At 38.4% G+C, this 27427-nt stretch overlaps 1 protein-coding gene across 1 annotated transcript in view; it reads right to left on the bottom strand.

Annotated features, from left to right (window-relative positions):
• The window catches only part of LMBRD1 (LMBR1 domain containing 1), a 72881-nt gene that overhangs the window by 24692 nt on the left and 20762 nt on the right, over positions 1-27427 (bottom strand). The window contains exons 6-9 of the mRNA XM_069011350.1: positions 26783-26871; positions 20710-20783; positions 5788-5913; positions 3218-3370 (exon numbers count right to left, since the gene is read on the bottom strand). Of these exons, the coding sequence (XP_068867451.1) occupies positions 3218-3370; positions 5788-5913; positions 20710-20783; positions 26783-26871 (442 nt within the window). The remainder of the gene's footprint in view (positions 1-3217; positions 3371-5787; positions 5914-20709; positions 20784-26782; positions 26872-27427) is intronic.

Raw genomic sequence — 27427 nt, 5'->3', positions numbered from 1 at the left:
CAGACTTAAATTTACTCTAAACAGGCACAATCCACACACAGTTGGTACTTGTTTAAAAAGCCTCAAAAGTAACTTCCAAAAATTGTTAATATTCACCCTGTAGACAGACACCAAGTTCAGCAAAAGAGGTGCTGCTCCAGGGAACGGAGCAGACATTTCTATGCCAGCCTGTTAAGAGGACTGTGTTGGAGCAGATAACCACACTTAGCCCATGGAGAATCCCACACCAGAACAAGTGGGTATTTTCTAAAGGAAGCTGCAGCCTATAGAGATCCCACAAGTGGAACTAAGTGCTTCTGACAGGAACTTCAGCTCATGGAGTCCACTCTCACTGGAACAGAAATGACGTGGGAAGAGGAAGCAACAGCAAGTAGAAGATTGTTATGGACTGATGGAAGCTCCCTATTCCCCTCTGTGCCACTCCAGTCAGAACAAAAGGAGTTGAGCCTTGGAAGGAAGAGAGGGGATCTCTGTTCATGCAGATCTCAAAACAGAGCACCTGATTTTCTTGTATTACCTTAGGCATCCCCAGAACTGCTGTGAAGTACACCATTAAAATACAGATGCAATACTCCCAACTTACCGCTGTTGAGCAGACTTCCATGTTTCACATTGTATAGTCCTGTTCACATATTGAACAAACATATCTATGTGCTCTGGAGTTAGTTCTCCCTAAAAATTTTTTTTAAAACCCCATATATTATATCACATTTCTCTTGTTGCTGAGAGTATCAGACAGAAGTGTAAGAAACCATAAAAAAGGAGAAGCAGGAAATGTTACATTTTGTAGAAAGAAATTAGACTAATTCAACATTATTCAACAACCCCATGTTGGCCAATACTCAATTCACTGGGATCTTGAGATGTGTAGCTTTTGACTGAATTGAAAAACTAACAGGTTCATCTCTGAGTTTGAGTTAGCTTTGAGTAAAAGAAACATCAAATAAAACTTACAACGTAAAGAAAAAAATTTTGTCTTTGTTTAACAACAAATCACATGCTAATAGATACTTAGCAGTAATAAAACAATTGAAGCAAGAACACTTGAGGACACTATACAAAGTTAATATGATTACAGGAGTCTGAATGTAGACACTAAGTGTTGTAACTACTAGACTCTGCCTAGCAGGCTGCTGCTCCCTGAGAGCTCAGTGAGGGTTTCCTAGGGCCGTGTGATCAGTCACATCCCGGAGTCCATTTCGGACAGCCCCACGATCTGCCCCCAGCACCCAGCAGCGTTACAATGCAGTGAATGGTAAAGAAGGTAGAGAAGGGTCTCTCATGAGGGTTTGAGATGGCTTTAATATCACATCTTGTCCCCACGATGTTCAGAGGTAGAGAGACAGCATGCTCTGAGTGTGGGATGGTTTTGTCAGGGGCCCGGGGCAGTCCCTGGGCAGGGTTGGGGTACAGAACAAATAGGAAGAAACCAAGGGAGTGGCCAAGGCCGGGGAGGGAAAAAGGGGAACATGTGAAATATGAAAAGCAGTGGATTAACAGATCCCCACAACTAAGCTAACATTGTAAAAGACCTTGAAGATTACGTACAATTCCTGAATATGTTACTCTGTTTTGTTTGTCCCAGAGCCTGCAACTCCCATAAATTGACCATCCCAAATACAAAGCAGAAAAAGGATTCTCTATCTAGTACTTGTTTCACAAGAAATGGAATTTCTCTTGAAGTCTGAGAAGCAGTCACATATTTGAACAGTAATATCCAAATTGAAGGCACTGAAGGTGAAAATGTAAAACAGTAAGCAAAGCTCCAAGATACTTCCTACACTTCTACATTGAACAGAAGTACTATATATGGATATTGAACAGATTTTCACCTTTTGTTAAAGTCCAATTGAACAATTGAAAAGTTATATATTTGCAAAGACATCCCAAGTGCTCTTAAAGCAACAGTAAAACAGTTCTGCCAGAGTTAAGATGTAATTAAGTGATTGACTAGAGCTGTCCTGTGCAGGTGGTAATGTCTAAGTAAACAAGTTTTTCATAGCACAGCCATAGTCTAAGTGAAAATCTTTCAGGAAAAATTATACACCTGCAACTCTGCTTTAGTCTGTGATTCATGAGTCAACAATTCACAGTGACTGTCACAGGTACTGAGAGAATACAAAGCTTTCAAACCACAAAAACAAGGAGACACTGTAATACCATCCTGACTGTAGGTGATAAACTGTAAGTAACTAATGATATTGTACACTTTCCTGTGAGAACACAATGAACTGGTAAAGTCCCAGGGACAAAATATATGGCAATATATTTCTCAAATTTGAGATTTATGTGAAGAGTTACAGAAACTACACAATTGTATTAAGTATTTTTTAAATCACAAGGAAGCCTCAAAACTGTTAACATGAATAGTTTGGGATATTAGTCCTTTCAATGGAAGAGCTAAGTTTATATTTGTAATGTATCATAGCAAGATAACTCCACTAAGAATTCCACACAAAGCTTTTGTTCAGCTGCAATTTTAGCCCACAGCCTTCAGCACTCAGCATTAATAGCAGCAATGACACAAGAAATTGTTTACAACCCACCCCTCTCTCCCCAGCTTTCCCAAAAGCAGCCTACTGTAATGCTGAAATTTCTTCGAACCTCTAGTTGGCAAGAAATACTTTATATGGCAACACTGTTCATAAAAGTACTAGTTTTCACAACCAGGTATCTACTGAAAATCAAAGTCCTAAGATCAAAGAGACCAAGATAAAAGCTTTGCCCCAGTAACCATCTCCCTTGCATTGGTTAGGTATCATGACATTAAGTTCTATTCAGCTAGCTTACTATTTATCAAGTAGTTCCTTGGCAAGATGCTTGTTCCAAATGCATATATTATCAAAGTATCTCTCACTTCTGCTGGATACATGTAATTTAGATTAACCTAAGCTAACTGACAGCTATAGAATTCTTCCTTCTCATTTTCATATGTTTGATAAAAAAAGATATTCAGATTTTCTATAGCAGTAGCACAAAAGTAGATCAGCTAGGATTTGTTCATTTTTAATCTTAATCAGAGTTGAGGCAAAGTAAAAGGTTTTCCAACAGCTCAGAGTTCACTATAGGGCTATAATTGTGTAGTACTGGAGTAAATTAAAAAAAAAAGCAGTTGATATTCAGGGTGGTAATTGATAAACTTGACCTGTGATTTATATGGGGAAAAAGGAATTTGGAAGTTATTTCAATTTAAGTATTAAAAAGTGAGAAGTTTTACCTTTAGAGGTCGAATAGCTTCACAGAACTTTGTCCACCAGCTTTTCTCAATAGACTCCAGATGCCTCTCTCTCCTTCGAAGTGTCCTTAATCTCTCTTCTAGTTGTTGTAAAGTCCGTCTATCCCTTGATGACAGAGGACGACCATCTCTGCACTGGTTACAAAAAGAATGCAAAAGATCAAGAGTCACCAAATCAAGAAAACAGACTTGACAGCTATTTAAATTATTTACAGCAACTCTAAAGAATTTGTAGTATATAATTCATGCATGTCTAATTGTTATGAATATCAAGAGGATGAAGTACAGAAGTCACAAGCTGCAACAAGAGGAATTCCTATGAGGTGGCAGAAACCACTTTTCACAAAAAATGTTCAAAAATTTTAACAGGATGGATAGTCTCCATGGCTAAAAATGCTTTAAAAGCACAGTCATGATCTGAATAATCTGATCTAACCAGAAACCGGTCCACATTTTGTGTGGAGGGTTGAACACTGTGGTTTCTCAGGTCACTTACCATCAAATTCCATGATTAAGCCTATATATCCAGCTTGGCACTTATTTTCTTTCCAGCATCCCACTAGATACTCAGCTATGTTTCTTGAGCAAGAAACATAGGTCAAATAAGAAGTAGCATCACCCCAAGAATTAGTTGAATGTACCAGATTGTTTGTTTGATTATTATGTTTAAGGATGGATTTTAATTTTGAGCCTTTAAACACTGAGCAGGAACCATTACACTCTGCTGTAAAGTGAGCAGCACATCCTTACATCTCAGTTACTTGCTATAAGCAAAAGCAACAAAATCAGCATTCCGTAGCTGAACCAAAATTGTTTCTAACATTGATGCTAATGTATTACAAACTCATACTTGGATAAAAAAAAGATTCTTTTATCGTAGGAAATAAAAGAAAACTATATTTCAAAGTTTTGAAATTCCTTATTAATTTCCTCTTATTTTAAAAGATCCTTCCTGCAAATAATGTAACACTTTATACCAGTGAAATTAAAAATAAATAAATAAATTTGTCAAAAAGACTAAGACCACTTTATAGGCATAGAGAACACTTAAACTGGAGATCCCAATGCACTTTTAATAGGAACACATGTACCATACCCTGTATAGCACCTCTGTGACTTAAAAAGGACTTTTTGACAAAAGTTCAAGCTCCCAATCTGCAAGTTCCAAGCTTTGATTATTTAAGACTAATGAAATAAACCTACCAGATGTACTAATAGTACAAGAACATACTACATATTGAATCTCAGTCGCATACCTTAATACTTCTAGCTTTTACTGTATAGTACTCTCAGTAACACACTTTCTTCACAACTTAATGCACATACCACTGAAGAACTAAGATTTGCATTACAAAATGAGGCAGAATCTGACTGTAATCCATAAACCAAGAAAAATTAGTTTACACTAAAGGTCATTACAATATAGACATAAATTAAGAACTTTCTACTTTTTCACTCTATTGTTTAGCCAGACTGAACAACAAGACCAGTTGCATGCAAATTCACATAATCCAACCAGGTCCTCTGTAGTAAGTAATGATCCATTTGTCTCAGATTTCTCATTTTTCTCATACTGATTTCAATAAGGGATGCCTTTGTTGCAGTACTTTGTGCAAAACCAAAACATGATAATTTAAACAGACTACTTTCTAGATTTCTTTATTCAACTAAATATCTAGAACACTGAAGGTGCCCACACTGTGTAGATGTAAGCCAAGTATCACGGGAAGACTGTTGGAAATGCTTCAGCATCTGAGGTCTACTACCACAGAACACACAACAGCACAGATGGACTGCCAAGATGGAAGTAAGGCACCTCGATGTCACTTTTCCCAATCAACACTGTGAAAACACTGGTCAAACCACTATCTGAAATGGGTTGAAAAAAGAGGTGGGAGATTTTCCCCTATCATCTTGTATGTAAAGATATCTCACCCTCCTTTGGCTTGCACTCAGAGGCTGTTAAAAGTGTCTTGCTTACACCAGGCACAGCGTTTCCATTAGCTGCAAAGCCACCATGGGTTAACAAACGGTGTTAGCATCTGAGGGATATTTAGGACTCAACAGTTTTCCATATGTATGCTTTTCATAAAGAAATTATTTATAACATCAAGGTGCATTAACAGGGAAGCAAGAATATCTGGAGCTGTTATTTATTCATAAAGATAATTAATAGTTTGATGAATCTAAATCATGACAGCTCTATGCAGCAAGTATCCAGTGTTAACTACACTGCATTGAGTAAGTCAACAAATTGGATGCCATTTCTAAGTAGGTTAATATCTACAAAGCATCTCTTCCATCCAAGCAGGCCTCAAGAAGTTTGAGTTTAATTTGTAAACACTTATTAGCCAGACAGAAACAACTACTGCTGCAGGACTAACAAAGAATGTAATAGCTACTATACAAGTGACCATGTGTTTCAGAATAACTCAAATAACTGCAAGCTATTGACTTGCTATTCTTTCTGGAACAAAGACTCTACAGCATGACCATAAACTAGCAAGCAAGGAAAAAACAAATCCTTAAAGTGAGAACAGTGAAGACCTTACCTTTGATTTAATCCTCAATAAATGTTGCTCCACTTCTTCAATATCTTCAGTGTTCTCTAAACGTTCATAAGATGCACTGGTAGTTCCCTTAATCAAGTTTAGAGGCAAAGCTGACATACCATAAGCCTAAAATAAAAAGGAAACATACATACTCAAATTTTCTGCCATATATTTTCATCTGATAAGGCTGCTCTATGTTATATCTATCAGGTATCACTACTGGTTTTACTGACTTTTTCACCCCATCTGCATACTCTTACTAAGGCAACCAATTCCTTTCCCCTTTTGAACAAAGCATAACAAACATGCTTTGCGAATTCCAGCAATCCTCATCATGCCAGTGGTACTTAAGTGTCTCATCATCCCTCAGACATGTGTTAAGACCTCATATAAGCATAGTACACTGATGATTTATCAAACCAGTTCTTGTTTTTTGTAAATCACATAGCTTCCAAAAACCTTAACTTTCCCACTTTAGATCAAAGTCAACATTTTGTGCAATACAGAAATTTCTAGAAATTGAACATTAATAGTTTTAGAGGCAAAGTATACAGTTTCTTTGCAGACAGTAGTCTTCAAGCTGCTTTTGAAATAAAATTGGATTGAAAGTATCCAATTTACTAAAACCAAAATTCTGTAATAAAAAGGCAGCAAAAGTTACATGAACACCTGAACTCAGTTACATTCCAAGACTGCTTAGATACCCATTCACATTCATAAGTTCTGTTGGAATTTATTCCACATTATAAATTCTATATCATTCAAAGTGTTTTGCCAGCTTCTACATCAACAATACACATGGATTTTTCCAACACAGGGTCTACAAGCTTTCCATTAACATAAAAAGAAACATATTTGAGACAAGGTAAACAACAAGAAAATGGCACTGTTTCCTCTCTGTTACCCTGTGATTCTTATGGATCAAGGCCAGGATCAGAAGTTTCTCCAAGCAGTTTAGAAACATTAGCCATAAGCTTGTATTTTGTTTATTGTAGATGATATGCTGTTCTTGGTGTAGAGCTCAGTAGGAAGGTTCTTTTCTATCTCAGCAATTAACATACACAATTTTCCTAGAGTCTTTGATATCTGAACACTTGATAACTTCAGAGAATTGTTTAGGTTGAAAAAGACCTCTAAGATTATCCAGTTCAACCAGTAACCTAACACTGCAAAGTCTGCCACTAAACCATGTCCCCAAGTGCTATGTCTACAAGACTTTTAAATACTTCCAGGAAGTTTGAAGAGCAGTTTTCTGTATTTTCACAGAAATACCACTCCCTCCTTCAAGCACAGCTTTACATTTCCTGCTGAGAATAGATTTAACACAAATGCTAGTGCATTAAAAATGTCACCATACATGCGGCTGTCTCATATCATGAGTTTTCTGTACACAAGACACAATGTGACCTGCTTAGAAACCTACTTCAGCATACTAAATTCTCATGCACTCAACCCAGAGCAAGACACTGTCCATTTTTTGATTGTATTTTTGAATATGCTAAAACTTCGGCTGGACTTGACAACTGTCCATAAATGTGTGTCAGCTTTCCCTTTAGACTATCTCCTTTGAGAATATTAAGCTCTTTGCCACCAATACAAGGCTGCAGATATTGTCTACCTGAACTTCAGCATAGCCTTCAACATCATATCCCATAGCATTCCCTTAGAAAAGCTGGCAGCCCACAGCTTGGACAGGCACACTCTTTGCTAGATTAAGAACTGGTGGGATGGCCAGGCCCAGAGAGTGGTGCTCAGTGGTGCTGCATCCAGTTGGCAATCAGTCACCAGTGGTGGCCCCCAGGGATTAGTGTTGGGCCCAGTCTTGTTTAATGTCTTTATTGATGATCTGGGTGAGGGGATTGAGCCTACCATTAGCAAATTTGCACATGACACCAAACTGGGAGAGAGTGTTCATCTGCTGGAGGGTAGGAGGACTCTGCAGAGGGACCTGGACAGGCTGGATAGATGGGCCCAATCCAGCAACATGAAGTTCAACAAGACCAAGTGTCAGGTCCTGCACTTTGGCCACGACAACCCCCTGCAGCACTACAGGCTGGGGACAGAGTGGCTGGACAGTGGCCAGGCAGAAAGGGACCTGGGGGTGCTGATGGACAGCCAGCTGAACATGAGCCAGCGTGTGCCCAGGTGGCCAACAAGGCCAAGGGCTCCTGGCCTGTATCAGCAATAGTGTGGCCAGCAGGACCAGGGCAGTGATTCTTCCCAGCTCTGGTGAGGCTGTACCTTGAGTGCTGCATCCAGTTCTGGGCCCCCAATCTAGGAAGGACGTTGAGATGCTGGAGCAAGTCCAGAGAAGGGCAACAGAGCTGGTGAAGGGTCTGGAACACAAGTCCTGGGAGGAGCAGCTGAGGGAGCTGGGGTTGTTCAGCCTGGAGAAAAGAGACCTTATCCCTTTGTATAACTGCCTGAAAGGAGGCTGTATCCAGGTGGGGGCTGATCTCCCAGGCAACCAGCAACTGGACAAGAGGCCACAGTCATAAGCTGTGCCATGGGAGGTTTAGATTGGACATAAGGAAGAAGTTCTTCACAAAAAGGGTGACTGGGCATTGGAATAGGCTGCCCAGGGAGGTGGTAGAGTGACTGTCCCTGGAGGTGTTTAAGGAACGACTGGATGTGGCACTTAGTGCCATGGTCTAGTTGACAAGGTGGTGTTAGGTCATAGGTTGGACTTGATCTCAAAGGTCTTTTCCAACCTAGCCCATTCTGTGATTCTGTAAAAAGCACTCTCCCACAATTCTCTTCTCTAGGCCAAGCAAAAAATTCAGCTTTTATTTATGGGTTACTCTCTGCAACTTCGCAATCATGTCCACAAGCCTTCACTGGAGCCTCTACAGTTTTCCAGTCTCAAACTAGGGGACCAAAACCAGACACAGAGTTCCCAGGTGTGGCTTTGGAAGTGCCAAGTACAATGAAAATGTCTATGCTCCTGCTGAGGCAAGCCCTGGACACTGTTTGCATTTCTGCTGCGAGGCACACTGCTGAACCATGCTCAGCTTGCTGCCCACTAGGACTTCCAGGTCTTTTTCAGCAGAACAATCTCCCAGCTGATCAGACCAAACCATGAACTGTTGCTTGGAATTAATCCATTGTAAGAAACTACCTTAACATCTGCTAAACCTGATGTCATTCTTGTTGGCCCAATCTTCCCATCAGTCAACGTCTGTATGGCAGCTCTTTGTTCTATCTACTTCTTCCAGTTTGCCATATTTCTCAAACCATATAATTATTCAACCCCATCACCCACGTAATTTATGAGGACTAAATAGCATTGGGCCTATACTGACCCCAAAGAGCTCACTCAGGTCAGCTAGTAGCATAACTCCAGAATTTAGGGGACCTATGAACACCATCCAACATCATAAACTAGAATGCAGTTTGCAATTTATCTGATGTCCCTCTCTGGAACCCAAAACATTTCCAGCCAGTGCCAGTATGTAGAAACACATGTAAGAGATTGCTATGACAATGTGCCTAAACAATTTTACAAACCTAAGTTTAGAAGTAATTAGATTTCAACATCTGAGGTTTCCACCTGTTCTTCAAACAGCTAACATATCAATTAACGCATCAAGTATTCACTCTGTGAAATAGTTAAGAAAGAAAATTCAAGACTTTAAAACTTAGTCTAAGTTTCTACAAGGAAAAATACAACTCAAAGTGATATATTGTTTTGCTGTTTTTGAAAATTTGAACTATATACTTGAACATCAAACTTGCTCCAGTGATAAAGGCTAAGTTCCTTCCCTGAACACAGAAGATGCTAACAGTAAGATGAAGTAAGCCTCCCACCATCTGTGTGGGAAAGGACACATTGGTCCTTCAGGATAACAATATACAGAATGAAGGACAGAAAGATGAGTCATCTCATGTGATGTGTCACAGGTCTGAACAGAAGCTGTATTAGCTCATTTTCAGGGCTGCATTTACCTTCAGGCTGATAAAGAAGTTCAAGACTGTCCTGGGAAAAGTTTTAATCCCCTAGATTAGTACAAGTGTTACATTATTCAAGGACTATTATTCTAGGCATCTGCAACTTAACAAGCAAACAATATATTGAGGATAGCAAAGTAAAACAAACCAAAGATGTACACTAAAGCCAAGAGAGGGCTTAGTTCTGAAACAAATTGTGGGTTCAAAGTTTAGAATATGAATAAAAAATGTATCAAAAGAGCCTTTAAACCAGTTAACACAAGTTAATTTATGTACATTAATTTATATAAAACAAGTTATTAATTCTTGGCATATTTATACCACTGAAACAACAGTTTCCAGGACTTATTTTTAGACATTTTTTTTTGTCTAGAAGTATTAAGTCAAATAAGAGACACTGCATCTAAGAGTAAAACCAGACATCCTAATGTAGTAGTCAATTAGAGTATACATGCAGTTATGTCACATAGGTTCTTCAAAATGAACTGAGTCCAGTACTAAACACTAACTGTTTAGGCTGATACCTCATAAGATGTGTTGCAAGGATAGGTCTCTAAGGCCTCAGACTCTATCTGCTCTTTGCTGTTACTTGGATGCCTGATCAGCTTCACTTAAACCTCATTTTGCAGTAGGAAAAAAAAAAATCTAAATTTATAGTTAAACCCATTTATTTTAGAGAAGACTCCCCTCTCTTGAATCACCACAAGTGCTCCACACAAGAGATCACAACTATCATTTAGCTTAAGGGCTGGAAAGCCAAATCCTAAGAGCTCCCTACCTATTAATACAAGTTAGAAGCACCATCCATAAGCAGCTGTCTTTTCTCATTTGAGTTTCTGCCCACGGGCATCTCTGGATGGATGAAGTTCGTACTTACGTACCTTTTGAAGTATAAGGCCTTCTACTCTAAAGGATAAGGGAAAAAAAACACAGAACAACTTATTGCAATAGAAAACCCAGCTTCCCAACCCTATTAGAACAGTCTAAACAAAGCTTTTGAAACTCCTGTCTTATTTGTTACTCATGGAAGTGGTAGTTCAGTCTGAGACAGTATTGAAAATAAATCCATCTAAAGCAGGAGCCTGTAACTCCCATGAATGCAACAGTTCAGTACCTTTATGCAGTATCAGCTAGCACTGAGGAGCAGCAAGAAGCATGCGCTACCTGTTCTCTCAGCATGCCACTGAGCCCAAATAAACTCCATGCTCCAGACAGAGCATTAAATACCTTATGAGAAATTACATGAGCATTGTGTCTAATTTGCTTAATCTCCACTTCTCCCAGGTCCCTATCCTTCTCATCCTGCAGCAGATTCAGCTGCTCTCATGTCATTCACAGTTCAGATTTAGAAGGAAGAGTTGCTGTTCTGATTCTTAGTCTCTTGCAGACTCAGCATGTTACAGCACTTGAGACTCGCCAAACTCAACCCATGGCCAGATAAGGGAAGTATTTTGTATTAATTGCCTCCTATGCTAATAACAGTCACTCAGAAACAGAAAGCAGAACATAAGTGAAGTTGCAACAAGTTGTAAAATCATGTTTTACTGAAGTTGTTGCATCAAGCAACTGCTTCAGGGATAAACTCTTCACTATTGAAAAGATCCAGAAAGGTTTTTTGCTGGAAACCATAACTTCTAGTGTAAGATTTCTAAATTGCACAAGCTATGAAGAGTTTCACTTACAAGGAAGTATTAAGGTGGAAAGACCTAAACATCAACCATATCAGCCATAAGCACATAGATTAGTTAAGAGAAAGACAGCAAAATCACACTACAATTAATATAGTAAATTACTTTAAAACAGAGTTGAATGAGTTAAAGCTAATTTTGAATACCTACTGCAAAACGTTTGAAGCCATCAGGCACTATACTTTAACTGGAAGTTGATTATGTTTCATTTTCTATATCTGCTATGTTCAGCTAAGAAAATATGGTCAAATGAGTAACTTTGTGGCCCAAACAGGATCATCTCTCCTTGCTAGAGATCAAACAGAACAAGTAAATTTTTTCTCATCAGCTTGGTGCACAATCAGAACTATAAATGAAAATAGCTTAAAAACTTTTTCTGGTTAAAGGTATTTAAGAAATAAACTTGTGATTTCAATAAATTATCAAAAAGTACTTGTGTAGCATACCAGAATGACTTCCTGTTCCATTTATAATTAGAGGACTATATATAATGCAAGTGGCTTTAAAATGACTATCACTGAGGTTTTTAAAAGGTTTATATGTAATCTTGGGCAAGAAGTGTAGCAATTAATATTGACAAACATTTCTTGCACAGCAGTGCCCTCTAGTGAAGTCACATTAAAAAGCCAAATTAAAAAAAGAATTCTTATAACCACTGTATAAAAGGCATCAGAAATGCTCTCAGCTTTAAAGATACAAATATTCAAATTCCTATTTTCTTACAATAGCTTGTTTCAATACTTCACCTCAAAGTGTGACCATGAAAGACAAAATGTTCAATTCTACCAACCAGACTGACACAAATTCATCTATTCAAATTAAGAACAGCTGAACTATTTTAATATATGCAGTATTTAAGAAACACAGTCAAGCATGAGCTAATTTGCTTCAATACAAATGTCCCAGGTAAAAAAAAAAACCCTCAATTTAAAGAATTATTTTGGTCTAAAAGATACTTTTATATAGTAGTAACCTAATTAGCTTTTTATTTGAATTATGCCAACCATGAGGGAAGTCACAGGATACCTTTTACCTTTCACAGCAATTGACGCAATTCAGCTGCTTATATTGGACAGTTTCATATGAATACAAGGCACTCTTGCCAGCATTGCTTCTGACTGAGTGCATCAGTCAGTCCAATTAAATAGCCTCAAGAGAGGCACACCTTCAGGTGTCACACCAGCACAGGTGACACTGAGTCTGTGCAAAAGGAACTGGGACTACACCTTGATTGAAACTGTACCTTCTCTATGCAGCATGGCTGCACAGTTCTCCTGCAAAGTAATCTGACTCTACAAGGACTCATCATCTGCTTTCTTACATTAAAGCCATGTCTCCATCTCTGACTACCTACTCATACTACCATTCAAAAATAACAATTGGAATTCAAGAATCTTATTTCCAGAACATCATTAGGCAGGGCAAATAGTGATAATTTACCCTTAAATTTACCCTTAAATTATGAGGAGTAAAGGAGAAACCCTACTAAATGCATCTGAAGATGGCAAACACTCTCATGGACCATGGGGTACTTGCTTCCTCTAAAAATCTCACACCATACAGCTTCGAATATAATTCAAAATGTTATCTGATAAAATTTCAGTTTTTCATGGGAAGTTTTAGCATTCAATCTTCAGTTGCTACAAGAGAACATAACTTTTTGGATAACATTGCTATAAAAAACATGTGAAAGCATGGAACAGACTGACCAAACAGAATAGGTAGGTTCACTATGGTAATTCCTGCACGATCTGCTGTACACATGAATCTTGCATTGAGCACTTGTTTCTCCATTTCTTTACTATTCATCCTTATACTATCCTGCTATACATTCACCTTCATTTCTCATAATAATGTTTTCTCTCTACCATACAGACTCATTATTTGCCAATGTTCAAGTGGTCAAAAAAATGCTGCCAAGGTTTCTAAGATATAGAAACCAAACAAAACAGCCTCTATACTACAGCTGTTCTACTATGCCCTGTGAACTTGTGCTTGCTGGACAAAACATCTGTGAAAGAGTTAACTCTGCTTCAGTTACAATACTGACCATAATTGTTTTGCCTAGCTACCACCTTCTGTACTGTTCCATTAGGCTTAGAAAAGCATTAAGAACTAAAAGATTAATCTACTTTCCAATTCTTGAAGTACAAAACTCTAATTTATCTATCACTTTAATATCTACAGTTCTCCAACACTGTAGCAGGAATCAGGCTGTTAAACCAGTCACCAGATTAGTTTGTTATTTTGGTTATTTATTACTTCATAGAGAAATGAACATAATGAAATAGTTACATTTCTATTTCAGAATTGGCACCGAAGTGATTAAATAGTAATGACAATGAATGCTACTAACATCTCAATTTCTCAATAGCTCTTTGATGTCTGCTTAAATGAATATCACTAGTGAATGAGTGCTTTTAAGGTTAGACAGATTCTAAAAGGTTTTTAAGCTCTCTGGTTGTTAATAATGTCAACTGCAGAAAAGTAAATCATAATCTGGACAAAAATTAGGTGTGAAAAGGTCATCCTATTTGTGAGTAGACAAGCTAAGCTTTCTAACATTGCCTCTTTCAGGACGGAGAAAAAAAGAAGCTTTTTAAAGTTCCATAAGAAAGCAAATAATGCTTATTAAATGTTTGGAAAAATTACAAAGCCAATTATAATCATCCTTCAAGGACATGCTAAATGAGATGCACAAGATCACTCAAAAATTAATCTGCCTATCGTTATATAAGTAACTTGTTATTCTGCCTTGAATTCTAATAGCAATCTGGAGCTGACAACAACTATTGTTCTAATACCTAAGGCCATGTAGAACCATTTCAATGCAAAACCCATTAATGAAAGAATAGATGCAAACTACATCATCTGTGAAACCGTTTCGAACTCTCCCCCAGCCAAAACCAGGACAGCACTACAGGCCTAATTTATCACATTCTTGTTACTATTCCATATTTATAGACATAGAAAGCTGTCAGTATAAATCATCAAGGTCATAGATTTGCAGAGCCCCCCGAAGATCACTTGTTCACATTTCTCACAAAACAATTTTAAGTATCAAGCATTGTACTTCAGTACTATACCTTATATAATGCCAAAAAAAGGTAGACTTTGTGACAAAGCTTGAAAACAGAAAAGCAACTGCCAATTAAGGATTATGTTGAGACTTGAGACATACCAAGACATAGGTCTAAATAATGTTGCTCATTTAAATATTGCATGTACTTGAGAAAATGACATCTATATTTATGCTCTTATTAGTAATATTAATGTCTCATGGGAACATTTGTAGATTTCATCTACATTATTCACCTACACTATTTTATTATTTCCCCTTAAGAAGTTAAAAATTTAGAATACGCATCTTCCCTAGTTGCATCTTTCTTGTCCCTTCCTGGTCTTCTAAAGTGTCAATTAAAATCAAGAGAAGATTATTCTACAGTGTATTCAGCAAGGAAATGCAACATGAAATTTTAGTATATTCTAAAAAACCATGCTAAAAAGGATCAGCTCAAAGTTAGTCAAAATAAATGCAACTGCAGCTTTTATATTTTTACACCCATTCACAGAAGCAAGCGACTTTGCTTTTTGTCCGACAAACTGTTACACACAATTAAAAAGAAGTCATGATGTTGAAAAAAACCAAATTCTGCTTGACCACACATCTATTGATTTTTGGTTTCTTTGGTCCTAGCCTATGTGCTTGCTACACTCCAAGCTTTTGGGAAATTTAGACAATCCAGTTCTGTGCCCACATCTTAATAAAATAAGTACCTTAGGAAGAACAACTGCTCATTGGAATGGCCATAATAAAAAAACCCCAAAGATAGAAAATGAAAAGTTTAAAGGGCAATTTGAGAATTTACTGCTATGGACTTTTTACTAAGGTGAGACACTTGTCAAATATAACAACGATGTCTGCTTTAAATTATCCTTACACACTACTGCCAAAATGTTTAGCCTCATGCTAGACACCTGTCATCTTGCTTTGCAATCAAGTGTTAGAGAAGCTGTTTTTCCTGTAGAATTCCAACACTACTGGAAAAACATTCTGACTCAAGAACCACACAGCTCACAGACCAACATCTTTATTGCCCAGAGAAGACACTGTTGCCACATTCTGCAGGACTGTCCCAAATATCATCACATGGGAAACTAAACAGAAGAAACCAATTTATGTTCCATTTAAAGTGCAGAGTTAAAATCCTCTAAATACTCCTTTTACTCCTTAATCATCTTCCTTGCCTCTCATCTTCTCATTTGAATGACATGGTGTTAAGAAATACCACAAAACATTTAATTTGCTCCTTTATTCAAATGTTAGCTCTTGACTCCTGAAGATATTTCCTAGCAAGCATGGAACTTGAATTAAAATCTAATTCTTATAATAATTATTGCTTTTTAGTAGGTATCAAAAACATACACAACCTTCTATATTAAGCTATCAATGAAAGTAGTTCTGAGTCTTCTCCCTGACCTTTTCTTGGAAAAGCAACTTTTGGACTAACTTCTTAAGCTGGTAATTTCCATGCTAGTACCCTCCCCAGTGATTTACCTCAAGGGATGAGATGCTTTCAGGATCAGCACTTATTACTAATACCTCTCAAAGCTTTTAACTAGGATTTCACAGAAATTGAGGAGATCAGGAACTTCTCATACCAAAAAAGTTTTATTTCTTTGATAACTTCAGTTTTAACAGTCTATTTCATCCTTCCCCATTCAGATGCTGGGGAAAAGCTCACAACTCAAAAGCAAAACTCTGCATTTTCACTCAAATGGCAAAAGAAGCTCTTCTCTGTATGTACCACTAGATCAAATTTACTGTGATTTTGATGTGTGAAGCCATAGAAAATGGAACCCAGCAATCTAATATAATGACAACCACACTGAACTGTAGCATTACCTACATATCCATCACAGTTGGTAACACAACTGTGCAGTTATCCACAACTCTGGTCCAGCATGATGCTTCAATTTGTGCTGTCCCTCAACTGTCAACCCTTACCCCCCAAATTCCAACATATCAAATGCTACAATACAGTGCTCTGATAAGAATTCTGTTCTTCATTGCATTAACAGCTCATCATGGACTTCAGAGTAATGTATTAAAACAATTAGTGCCTTGAGAGGCTCTGAACACTGGATTGATCCTTAAAAAACAGGTTTTAACTAGATCAGTCCTTGGGGTAAATTTGTTAGTTCCATAATTTAAACGGCAGCCATTTACAATCCAAATAACACCACCCTGCTGTATCCCTCCTCCTGAGGAAGGAGGAGGACATGCTTTCACAAAGAAAGCCTCAGAGCACACACATGCTGAAGTGAGCTTTTGCTCTCCATTTCTACTCAAATTCAAGGCTATCTGCTGACATTGCCAAAGCCTTTTTCCCCCCCAACTTTTCACAGTATTGTATATTACCACAACACAGAAATTCAATTTTAGAGCAGCCATAATCTAATTCTTCATGCTGAAGGCCACACAAAGCAGTACTGTTAACATAAGTTCAACTAATTGTAGAATGGATAAATTGCACTGCCAGGGACTTTAATAAAATCACTTGATTCATCTCTTTCATGGTTCCTTCCATAAATAACATTTGAAGATGAAATCAGTCAGCTGAAGTCACTTCAGGCACAGCATTCCTATTTATTTTTAGTATTCTCTGTTATAGTAAGCATTCAATGTAAAGTCATTTTTAATTAGGTAGGAAAGGAGTTGCTAACATATCACTTATTACAATACAACCTTTATTAGATATTCACTTAGAATAGATTTTTTTCTTTACTGTGAATGAATATATAGAAGACCAGATACACCTGTTCTTAGCTTCCATTTAACAATACAATAGCAACTCTGGCACTGAAACAGGCTGAGGATATGCAGAAGTCAGAGGAACATCAAAAAAAATTCAGTTATGTCTGTACTACAAATCCTCAACTCTTCACTGGTATAAACCACATGTGAGATCACTTCTGTCCAGAGACACAGGGACTCGGAGACCACACAGTGTCCCCATCTCTTCTGTTTTCCATCATCTACTAAGCATTTGTGGAAAACTTTGAAATAGGTGTTTCTGTTCTTCTGTTCACTCTTACATAACAGTATTCTCTTTCTGTGCTTAAAAAAAATAACTAACACCAATGATCAAAGAGTGGTTTGTTGACTAAGCACAAAGATCTTCCACCTTTAGAAACCGGGATAAATAATTTCATAAGCAGCAGAAGGCTACCTGAAAAACACAAGAGCCTAAAAACTTGTGAGATGTAAGCAGCAAGCATTACAGGCAATGCCTCACAGACTTGTCTCTGCACTCAGGTCTTGGTCTCATGTAGAGTTGATTTTTTTTTTATACAAGGCTAATATAGCAAAAAAACAAACAAACAAACAAAAAACAACCACAAGACAAAGACATGGGAAACTACCAAGAGAAAACAGTCATTCCTTCCAGAATCATGTTCAGCTCCTCTGAAGTAGAGCAAGTGGAGTAATCCAAACTGGTAAACACACACTACACTCTGAGCCAACCTCTCCCTGAGGTTTAGGGAAGTACAACAGCCCAGAAACTTTTCATTACTGAAGCAATTTTTGTATTATGTCAAAACACTGGGACAAGTCCAGCCAACAGTATAAACTGGAATGCACGTACATGGCATCCACATACTATCAAGGGCACACTCAATTCATTCTTCACACCATGAGAAGGGCATTGCTTATGCTGTTACAGGTGAAAATAGCTTAAATATGGAAGCCTGACCATCACTGATGGTGGGAAAGGTGTTATGAAAGCACTACAGCATAAAGAAAACCCTGCTCCAACTTTGAAAACAGACCTAATAGGTATTTTTCACTGTCTGTGACACATTTGTACCTCAGTCCACCCATATATCAAAGCCAGCTCACTGTTTCAGCAAAAGATTCTACACCTGCCTGCAAACAATGACAAAAAACTCTCATCAGAGGTAGATAACAACCCACTCCCATGTGAGCTCAACCCCAAAACTTCTGTAAAATAGCTCCTTGATTTCTCCCACTCTCCCTTAACACCCACTGTAAAACAGAACAGATAGTTCCAGAAGGATGAAATACAGCAGTTAAAAATAAAGGAAATCAATGTCACACTCCAGGCATTTGCATAGACAGCTCCGTTGAAGTTTACAAAGCAACAAATTAGCCCAAAAATCTCGGTAATTAAGGCATTCAGATAACAGCTAGTTCTCATGCTTGATGTTTCACCTCATTTATCACTCAGTATTTGCGTAAGTTGTAAATATGTTGACACTAAAGCAACAATATTGAAGATGAGGTACTGTCTTCATCTGAGAAAACAAAACACATAACACTGAAGTTACTGACCATGGATTTCCAGGTTCCACATATTTCCAGGTTCAGCTAGTGTTGAGGAAAGAAGCATATTGTGATACTCAGCTGAATGGTGCCTACAACCAATCTGGGCTCAAAAATAAGTAGGCAATAACATTGGAAGTAGGAAATATTAGCAATAAATTGAAAAAATTCCAAGAATCACATAATCATTAAGGTTGGAAAAGACCTCCAAAATTATCAAGCTCAACTTCTGACCAAATACCACCATGCCCACTAAACCATATCATGAAGCACCATATCTGCTAGGGTTTTTGTTGTAAATTGTTTACATTTCAGTCAGGAATAAAGTTGCTTTATTTTCACAATCTCACATTTTAGATGTTTTCTAACAGTTATAAAAACCATGCTTGGTTGTTTGAAGAAAATACTAATGAGATTACCAGCTAATGAGTTTGTTCTTGATGTTAGTCTCATGGAGGCTAGAATAACACTATATGAACACTATTTGTGCTCTTCAGCAGTGTAATGTAGTTGAACAAGAAATTAATCTTTTCTTCTATAATTAAAGGAAACAAATTAAAATATGACATGTTATTACAGACTAAATGGGGGTCTACATCTTTTTTGGCCATCACATGATCCAGATGTCAGCAAGATAGCCAGAATAATTTAAAGACCCATGTCACTTTAAGAAAAGGCTTAAGGTAATAAAATTTAACATCTGGGTCAGGTTAAAACACTTAGTCTGTTGGGGCTGAGAGCAATTCAGCTCACCTAAGACACCCACTAGCTGATCCACTCAATTGCTCTCCTACCTACTGCACAGACCCTGATGGCCACCAAGCTGTTGGGGGTTCTGACACATCTGAGAACCTGTCCTGAACTGCCTTCCATAATTCTGCTGTAACTGACACCAGCTGGAGAGACAGAAAATCATTAGCTATACTTTACTAATTTAAGAACCTAAACATAGTATTTAGTAAATACTTTACCCCCTTTCCTCTTTCTTAAACCCTTGTTTGAGTTTTATACATTTATAGTTTGCCTGAAACTGAACACCTCCTTGGGTAACAATGTTTCAAAATAATTTACTGCAGGAGCTGTTGCTACAAAGGCACTTAGAATTCACAAGCAAAGCTACATGGGAACAACCTTATGTTAGAGGCAGGCTGCAATGGAAGGAAACATTATATTAGCAAGGACATGAACCTTAAGATTAAAACCTATCAGAAAAAGAGTAATTTCTGAGAAACTTTAACTGATTGATAACAGATAAAGCTTTATCTTAAGCTTTAAAGCTTCTTCTTTGTTGCAAAATTTCACCTTGATGACAAATTAAAACATGTAGCACTCCAAACACACTGATTATTCACTGAAGGAAGAAAGAACAGAGTAGAAAAGCAAATGGCCACATAAACATTAAATGTTGGCCAAAGCTAGTAAGTTAAAACAGTCCCTGTCCTTTGTACATAAAGGCAAAGTCAAGCAGTTGAACTAACATAGCCTCAATCATACAGTTTACAATTGGTTACAGAATGAACCCTTCCAAATCCCTCTAAGTCACAGAAAGAACTGCAGTAGTTTAGCTCCATACCAACTCTACGTTACGCCACATTTCAATGAATAAAAAAAAAAAGCAACATTTAATTCTCTACATCAGGGTGGAGAAATAAAGGCTTAAGAGCAAGAGAAGTCAGTGACTGTGTTAAACGTCATAAGCAATGTGACATCCCCTTGCATAAACACTTCTAAATTAAGTCTGATCTGTGTTCAGTACTAAAACAGTGGTCTTTCAAGCAAAAAGTTAGAACTTAGAATGAGTGTTTCAAACCATGAAAATCCAGAGCTAAAGACATTGCTGAATTGTTTTAGGATGACAAGTTTTCCACACAGGTACAGACAGTGATAACCACAAGTATCATGAAGATAAAAATCTGAAAACCTTGTGTAACAACTTACTGTGTAAGTGATAGCTGCCAACATTCCAATCACAGTTAAGGAACTAATGGAAAATGAAAGTGCAGTCAAGCCATCTGCAAAAAAAAAAAAAAAAGAACCTGTTGAAAATACTTAAAAGTAGATGTATAAGAACACTTCTTCCTAAATTAGTTTTCATGGGAGATTTAAGTTCATGAGAAAGAAGAAAAAGATTAAGACACAGTTACCATTCATAACTCAGACAAAAAAATTTACCTAGAAGAGCTTTTTGATCACAGCAGATCTTTATCCCAAATTGCAGGGTCCAGGACAGACTCTTGTCTCTGTTACAAGCTCACAGAAGTTGCATTCACCCAAATGGCTGAAAAGCCACTAATGAACTTGCTCCCAGAGCTGTCTAATGCCTCTTGAAGATTTATTTCTGGCCTCCCCAGGGTGCCATGTAACTTGTACAGCTTTCATGTGCATTCTGCATGGTTCATCTTAGTTTCTTTTGCTATCACCTGATTTCTCCTAATAAAAGCATTATCCAGAATCAGACAAGCATGGATCCTTCAACCAACCAAAAAAAGCCTCAGCTTCACTCAATGTATATACAGACCAACAAACTGGAAAAAGTTCAGAGGACTGTAGAGTTACTGTAGTCTTATAACTCTAGTAATTAAAAAAGATAGCAGAAGACAAGAGTGACCAAATAAAACAGGTATTTAACTCCCTAACACCTGCATAATTCTTCAGAATAGGTCTATCCCTGACCTCACCATGCAAGACCTCACAAGTGGTTTTGGTTACATAGTAACATGGAAACTTATAGTAACCCCTACAGAAATTAACCTTCAGCAATCAATTTCACGTTTGTGCTCAAATCATAACCAAACTAGAGTTTACTGTTCTCCCCCATGTCCTCCCTCTAGCTAATTCAAGAATTTAGAGTACAGTAACTTTTATTCCTGCTCACACAGAATTACTAGCCTGTGTTCATTAAGTAGCTAGTTTCCATTCTTATTTCCTGAACACAGCACCAAACAGTCACAAACTGAGAAACCATAACTATCCTCTATGAGTAGCTGCACCCCTCTTCTGACCAAACTAACAGGCCTCCTTCCAAAACCACCAAAAACTAATAGAATAGCACAGCCAAATCCAACTTCACAGCTCAAATCTCTCCTTTACTCTTTTTGCTAGATAGTATCAAACTACTTTCCCAGAGGTAAAAGCAGTAGGTTCTTGCCTTTCAAATACCACAGCTATGTCTAAAACGTATTAAAAAAAACCCACAAAAATAAACCTAGAACTATTTTCCCTTCAGTAGCTGTGAAAATTTGACTTTTTTCTGAAGTTTAGGGGAAAAAAAAGCGCAAACGCATGACCCCTATTCGTAACATAGCACACAATGTACTTACACACTGTATTTGATGATCCTCCTGTACAAGTATTTGAAACCAACATTTAATATCCATTTTAAAAGTCTGAACTATGCTCAATGGAACATTAAGAAACTAACTGGCTGAAAAATTGATAATTGTATACCAGAAGTATATTATCAGGCTTTGCCTCAGTGGATGAGTTTGCATTCCTTTCACAATCCCACTACCAACTACCAAGTGATGACTGGATGTTTGTCCTGTGTCTCAAGATCTTTTTATTTCTTGGGCCACCGAAGACAGACAAAGGAAAAGGGGAAATTAATACAGAAACAGGATAACAAGTACAAGTAAAGACAATAGGCAAGCATTTTGTCCTTATTTCTCCAGCATCTGGAACAACAAAGAACCTTTCGCAGAGAATTGTTGTCTGTAGAGTAGCTCTACAAAAACACAGGGGCCCCCCTGTGTGGGGGTCTTGGGAGACAGCAATCTGAAGAGAAGCCAGCAGCATGCCCATCTATTAAAGGAATGGACCATATAGGGAATACTGCAGCCAGTTTTGAGGCCCCTGCTACAGGAAAGAGTGATAAATCTGAGCAAGGGGAGAACTGAGTTGGTTGGAAGTTGGAGCACATGCTGTGCAGAGAAGCTGAGGGAGCCAGGCTTGTTCAGCCTGGAACACAGACAAGCTTGGAGACACCCAACACAGCCTGTCTGCTTAGCAAAGAGGTGGAGCCCAGGTTCTTCAGTGGGGCATAGTTGTCAAGTGTGAGACAGTGGGTGACAGCAGGTATATCCACAACAGGTGAGAGGAGAGATTTTTTCACAATGAGTTGAGTCTCCAAATTTATGGGGTTTTCAAGAGCTAGCTGATTGTCTTGGGGTGACTTTATGATGTTGTATCCCATATTGCTGTTTTACGCCCAGAAATTAATTTTGTGCCTTTCTATGCCTTTAAACTGAGCCTAGGAGGGGGGAGAGAAAAGTGTACTTTTTCAAAGCAGTTTTGTAGTTTGTTTTCATGTTTCAAGGACAGAGATAGAGACGGTTCTCTGCGTTCAGCAGTGGCAGGAGTGGGAGGAAGCACTCTGCTTGCTTGCTTTCCAGCCAGCTTTCAGCTTTCTTTTTCTCCAGAGAGAGACAGAGTTGAACTTTTGTTTTCCTGGAATTTCTTTTTTTTTTTTTTTTTTGTTTTTCTCTGCTGGTCTGTTTCAACATCAGAATACATTGGGAGTACTTTCCACCAAGGCCTTGACCCTGGAGGTGGGCACACCACCTTGTCCCAGCTCCAAGGAGGGGGAGAGACAGACTACGGAAGGAGTCTGAAATTTTCCCAGGTTTCTCTCAGCAGAGCAAGAGGTTTTATTATTATTTAGCATTATTATCCTCTTCCAGTGTGTTTGTTAAATAAATAGTTTGTATCTCTTTCACATTCCTTTGAGAAAAATTCATTTTTTCCCAAACCTGGGGGGGAAGAATGGTTGTAACCTGCCTTCTCTCAGAGGATGTATTTCCAAATTTGCCCAAACCAGCAATACTCAAAGCCCTGAGCAATCTAGTCTGACCTTACAGCTTCCTTCTTGGTGCAGATTTGACTAGATGGCCTGAGGTCTCTTTAATCTGAATTATCCTATGAAATTACAAGTCAGAAGAAAATGCTAATAGTCAGAAAAAATCAGACTTTCACATCCCAGCCCAGAATCTTAATCATTTTACTTTCTTAGTTTAAATAAACATTGGCTATACTGTATTTCATAGCAAAGACAGAGCCAAATACTTTGTTACAGTCTGTCATGGGTTAGCAAGCATAGTCCCAGAAGTGATGCTCTTGCAAAGGGGTGCTTACAGCTTCCTCGATGACCTGACAGAACCTATCAACTGGCTAGTTTGAATACTGACAATTTTTTAAGCCACAAAATTGTAACCGTCTCTGTGATCCACAGTTAAGAATAGCCAACCCCAGGCTGAGCTCGCTCTCTTGCAGCCAGGGGACAGGTAACCAGGCTGGGCCCGTGTGGGGCCCTGCTCGGGCTGGGCCGGGCCACAGCCATCCTGGAGCCAATGGGCCCTGTTCCACCTGCAGCCCCCCCCACAGCCCTGCTCTGTGCAGACGGAGCCGCCCGGCTCCTCCTCTCCAGTGCGGCCAAGATTCAGCTGAAGCTGCTCCGCTGTCCGGCAAAGATCATGTGACCAACAGCAATAAGCCACATTCCAGCTGCAAGACCTGGGTGAGATTAACCCTTTTAGTGCTGTAAATGCTGCAGACATTAAGTAAAGAAAGAAGAGCTGAAATACTGAGGGAGGGGAAAGAAGAGATGCTAAAAGATGAAAATCTGTTGTAAAGCTATGGTGGTGATGGACTACGATATATCAGGGTACCCATTGTAATTTCATGAAGGCATAGGGGGTGGAGCATTCAAACTGCACTTGTGAGCAAAAGCACCTGTGCTGAAATAAGCAAATGATGAAGCAGCTGTATTTTGATGAGAAGTTTGAACAGGGAGAGATGGAAGGGATGAGGACTCTTGCTCCAAACAGAAGGAGACCTCTGTTCCTAGAGATGGTCCCAGAGATAGCCCTAGAGATGAAGATGATGAGGACCCCCTTTGCTCCCAGGGAAAGGGGGGAGGGCCTCTATTCTTAGAGATGAAGATCCTCCCAAAGATGGGTGAAAAAAGAACCTTTGTTTCTGAATGGCTCAACCTTAAAATTGTACCCCAGTAAATCAAGAGTGGACCCCTAAAAGCAGTTGTGGGAAAAGCTGCAAGTTGGGGGAGGGACTCACATGTGAGCAGAGAACCAACCTGGGCGGCTGTCTTGTGATACTTGAAGCCATGAGAGAATTTCTTGTGGAGATGGTTGGATGGAGCATGAGCAAGAGAGACGCCTCTTCCTAAATGAACTGAAGAAGGTTATTATGGAAGAGGTAAACAGACTGAACATCTCAAGGGTTGTCTTTTTACATTGTCACTGGGAGAAGGGAGAAAGGTGGAGGGAGGAGAAGTGTTCTGAAGGTGTGGTATGATTTTGGTTTTTTTCCTCCTTCTTTTGAGTCTGTTAATAAACTTATTCATATTCTTTCAAGTTTTGTTCCTGCTTTGCTTTTCTCCTAATTCTTATCTCACAGAAGGTAAACAGTAATGAGTATTTTGGGCCAAACCACTACACTAAATTGGTATTTCCACGCAGTTACGAACTGAACCCACTACACAGTCATATCAAGGTTACCTGGAAAAAGCAGCTTACATTTCAGCTCAACTGCTATTACAACCTGTATAAACAGTTTAAGAAGCATTTTTTCCTATGTTGTTATAATCTTTACAAAGCAAGAGAAACACCTTCAAGCAGACAGCCAAAACGTTCAATAAGTTATAGATTTGTCTTCCCCATCTCCTACACTTACAAGCACAAATTACAGCACAGAGCATATTATGATTAAAGACTCTGCAAGGATGTCAAAGCAAACAAGAAGGGCTTTGAGTATTTAAGTGGCAAGAGGAATAAGAGGCAAAATAGGGGCCTGTTGCTGAGTGGGGCAGGGAACCTAGTGAGACAGGACTTTTCCATGACAAGTCTGAGGTACTGAATGCCTTCTCTGCCTCAGTTTTTACTAGCAAGACCAGACTTCAGGAAGCCCAGGCCAGGAAGCTCAGGGAGAAAAGCTGGAAGGAATATATATCCTTGGTGTAAGAGGATCAGGTTAGAGAATACTTAAGTGAACTGTACATGTAAAGTTGATGGGGCCCTAAAGGGATTAGCGATCTCTGTCAGTGTTTGGTATATGTCAGTGCAGAGAACTTTTAGTCAGTACAAAATTCCTGGAATAATACAGAATATGACTTGATGAAGGCTTGCATGATTATATCCTAAAACAGTCACAGAGAAGCCAATACTCTGATGCATATCAAGAATGAAGCACTAAATAATGGACTACTTATGCATTGGGATGAATGTTTGCTAGACAATTTTTAGTTACCCTTCTTTGACTACATTTGAAAAGTGACATCAAGTCTGTCTTAGCTCACCTATAAAACACTTCACACCTTTACCCTGAAAACATACCTTGGCTAAGCACATGAACTACATCAGCTAAGTGTTAAATACTATTTCATGGAGCTTGGTCTTCATAACAGTTCTTCACAGCCCCAGTGTAAAGTATAACAAATACAAACAACAATTTTAGAAGAGGTCAGTACTGCGAGAGCAAAGGGAAGAAGTTGTAACACCCACAGGACTTTCCTGTCTAAATAGACAGAACCACTCACTTGTCTCATTCTTACAGTGAGCAGCAGTACTGCATTTCATTAGGTAAATGACTGAAGACGGTCACACAACATGATACATGCTCACCACACCCTAAAAGCCAGCAAACTTCAGTGCCCAAGTAGCATTTAAGAGTGGAGTTAAGTGAAGACTGTGGAAGAAAGCAGCCTCCTCTCCCCACCATAAATATCAGAGGATACAGCACTGGAGTCCTTGCTGTCAAATAGGGACTGTATTTAAAGAACATAGAGGAGATGCTGGCAGTGTCTTTCAAGAGAGTTCTAATTTTTTTTTCCCTCTGAACAGGAGGAACACTCTTATTGCAAAGATTTACTGTAGGCAAGCAGAGAAGAGTTAGAAAACTGTCACCAAGGAAGTTAATTATCTTGTTCAGTCAATGAACAAGTGACAGAAGTTAGCAGAGTAGCAACTCATGCAAAGCTCAGAACAAATCTCAAACTTACGACTACTTCCAAATTCTTCAAAGAGGAGCTTCACTTTCTCCCACTCTGTGGAGTTCTTCTTGTTAGGAATATCCAAAGGAACAAAAGCACTACAACACAAAAACAAAAAAAAAAAAAAGAACTTTCTTACCCTAATTAGTCAAATATAAAAAGAATTCTACTTCCAAATTAAGAAAATAGAAATCCACTAATTCCTGAAGAAAAAGCAGTGTGACTTTACTCACATTCTCCTCAAATGCTGCATTTAGATCAGCAAGAGTACATGTACGTGTGTGTAGAGCCAGGTCTGAGGTCAATGAGCAAGTGATTTTCTATTTACCCTATAAGAGGTAAGGGCCCTACACTCAAGTATCATTAAAAGATGTATTAATATGATTTATTATCCCGATTTGATTCTTATGCAGAGGAGCAAATAAACTCTATAAACATCAATTGAGACAAGTTCTCTTATAAATATACACTTCTGAAAGCCAAAATAAAATAATGATTTCTAAAACAAGCATTAAAATACAAAGGAATGTGTTTGTCTTCCATTATTACAACTAAAGTAACACATCTGCTCCATTTCATTCTTAGTTCTGCAGTTGGCCCAGAGAACTGAGCTGCAGAGAAATTCATTAAGTATTTTTGTTCTTCCAACAAGCA

The sequence above is a fragment of the Aphelocoma coerulescens genome, chromosome 3 (assembly GCF_041296385.1).
Source record: "Aphelocoma coerulescens isolate FSJ_1873_10779 chromosome 3, UR_Acoe_1.0, whole genome shotgun sequence".
NCBI classification, from domain to species: domain Eukaryota; kingdom Metazoa; phylum Chordata; class Aves; order Passeriformes; family Corvidae; genus Aphelocoma; species Aphelocoma coerulescens.
The sequence above is the reverse complement of the archived record's forward strand: the minus strand, read 5'-3'. Positions and strand labels throughout refer to the sequence as shown.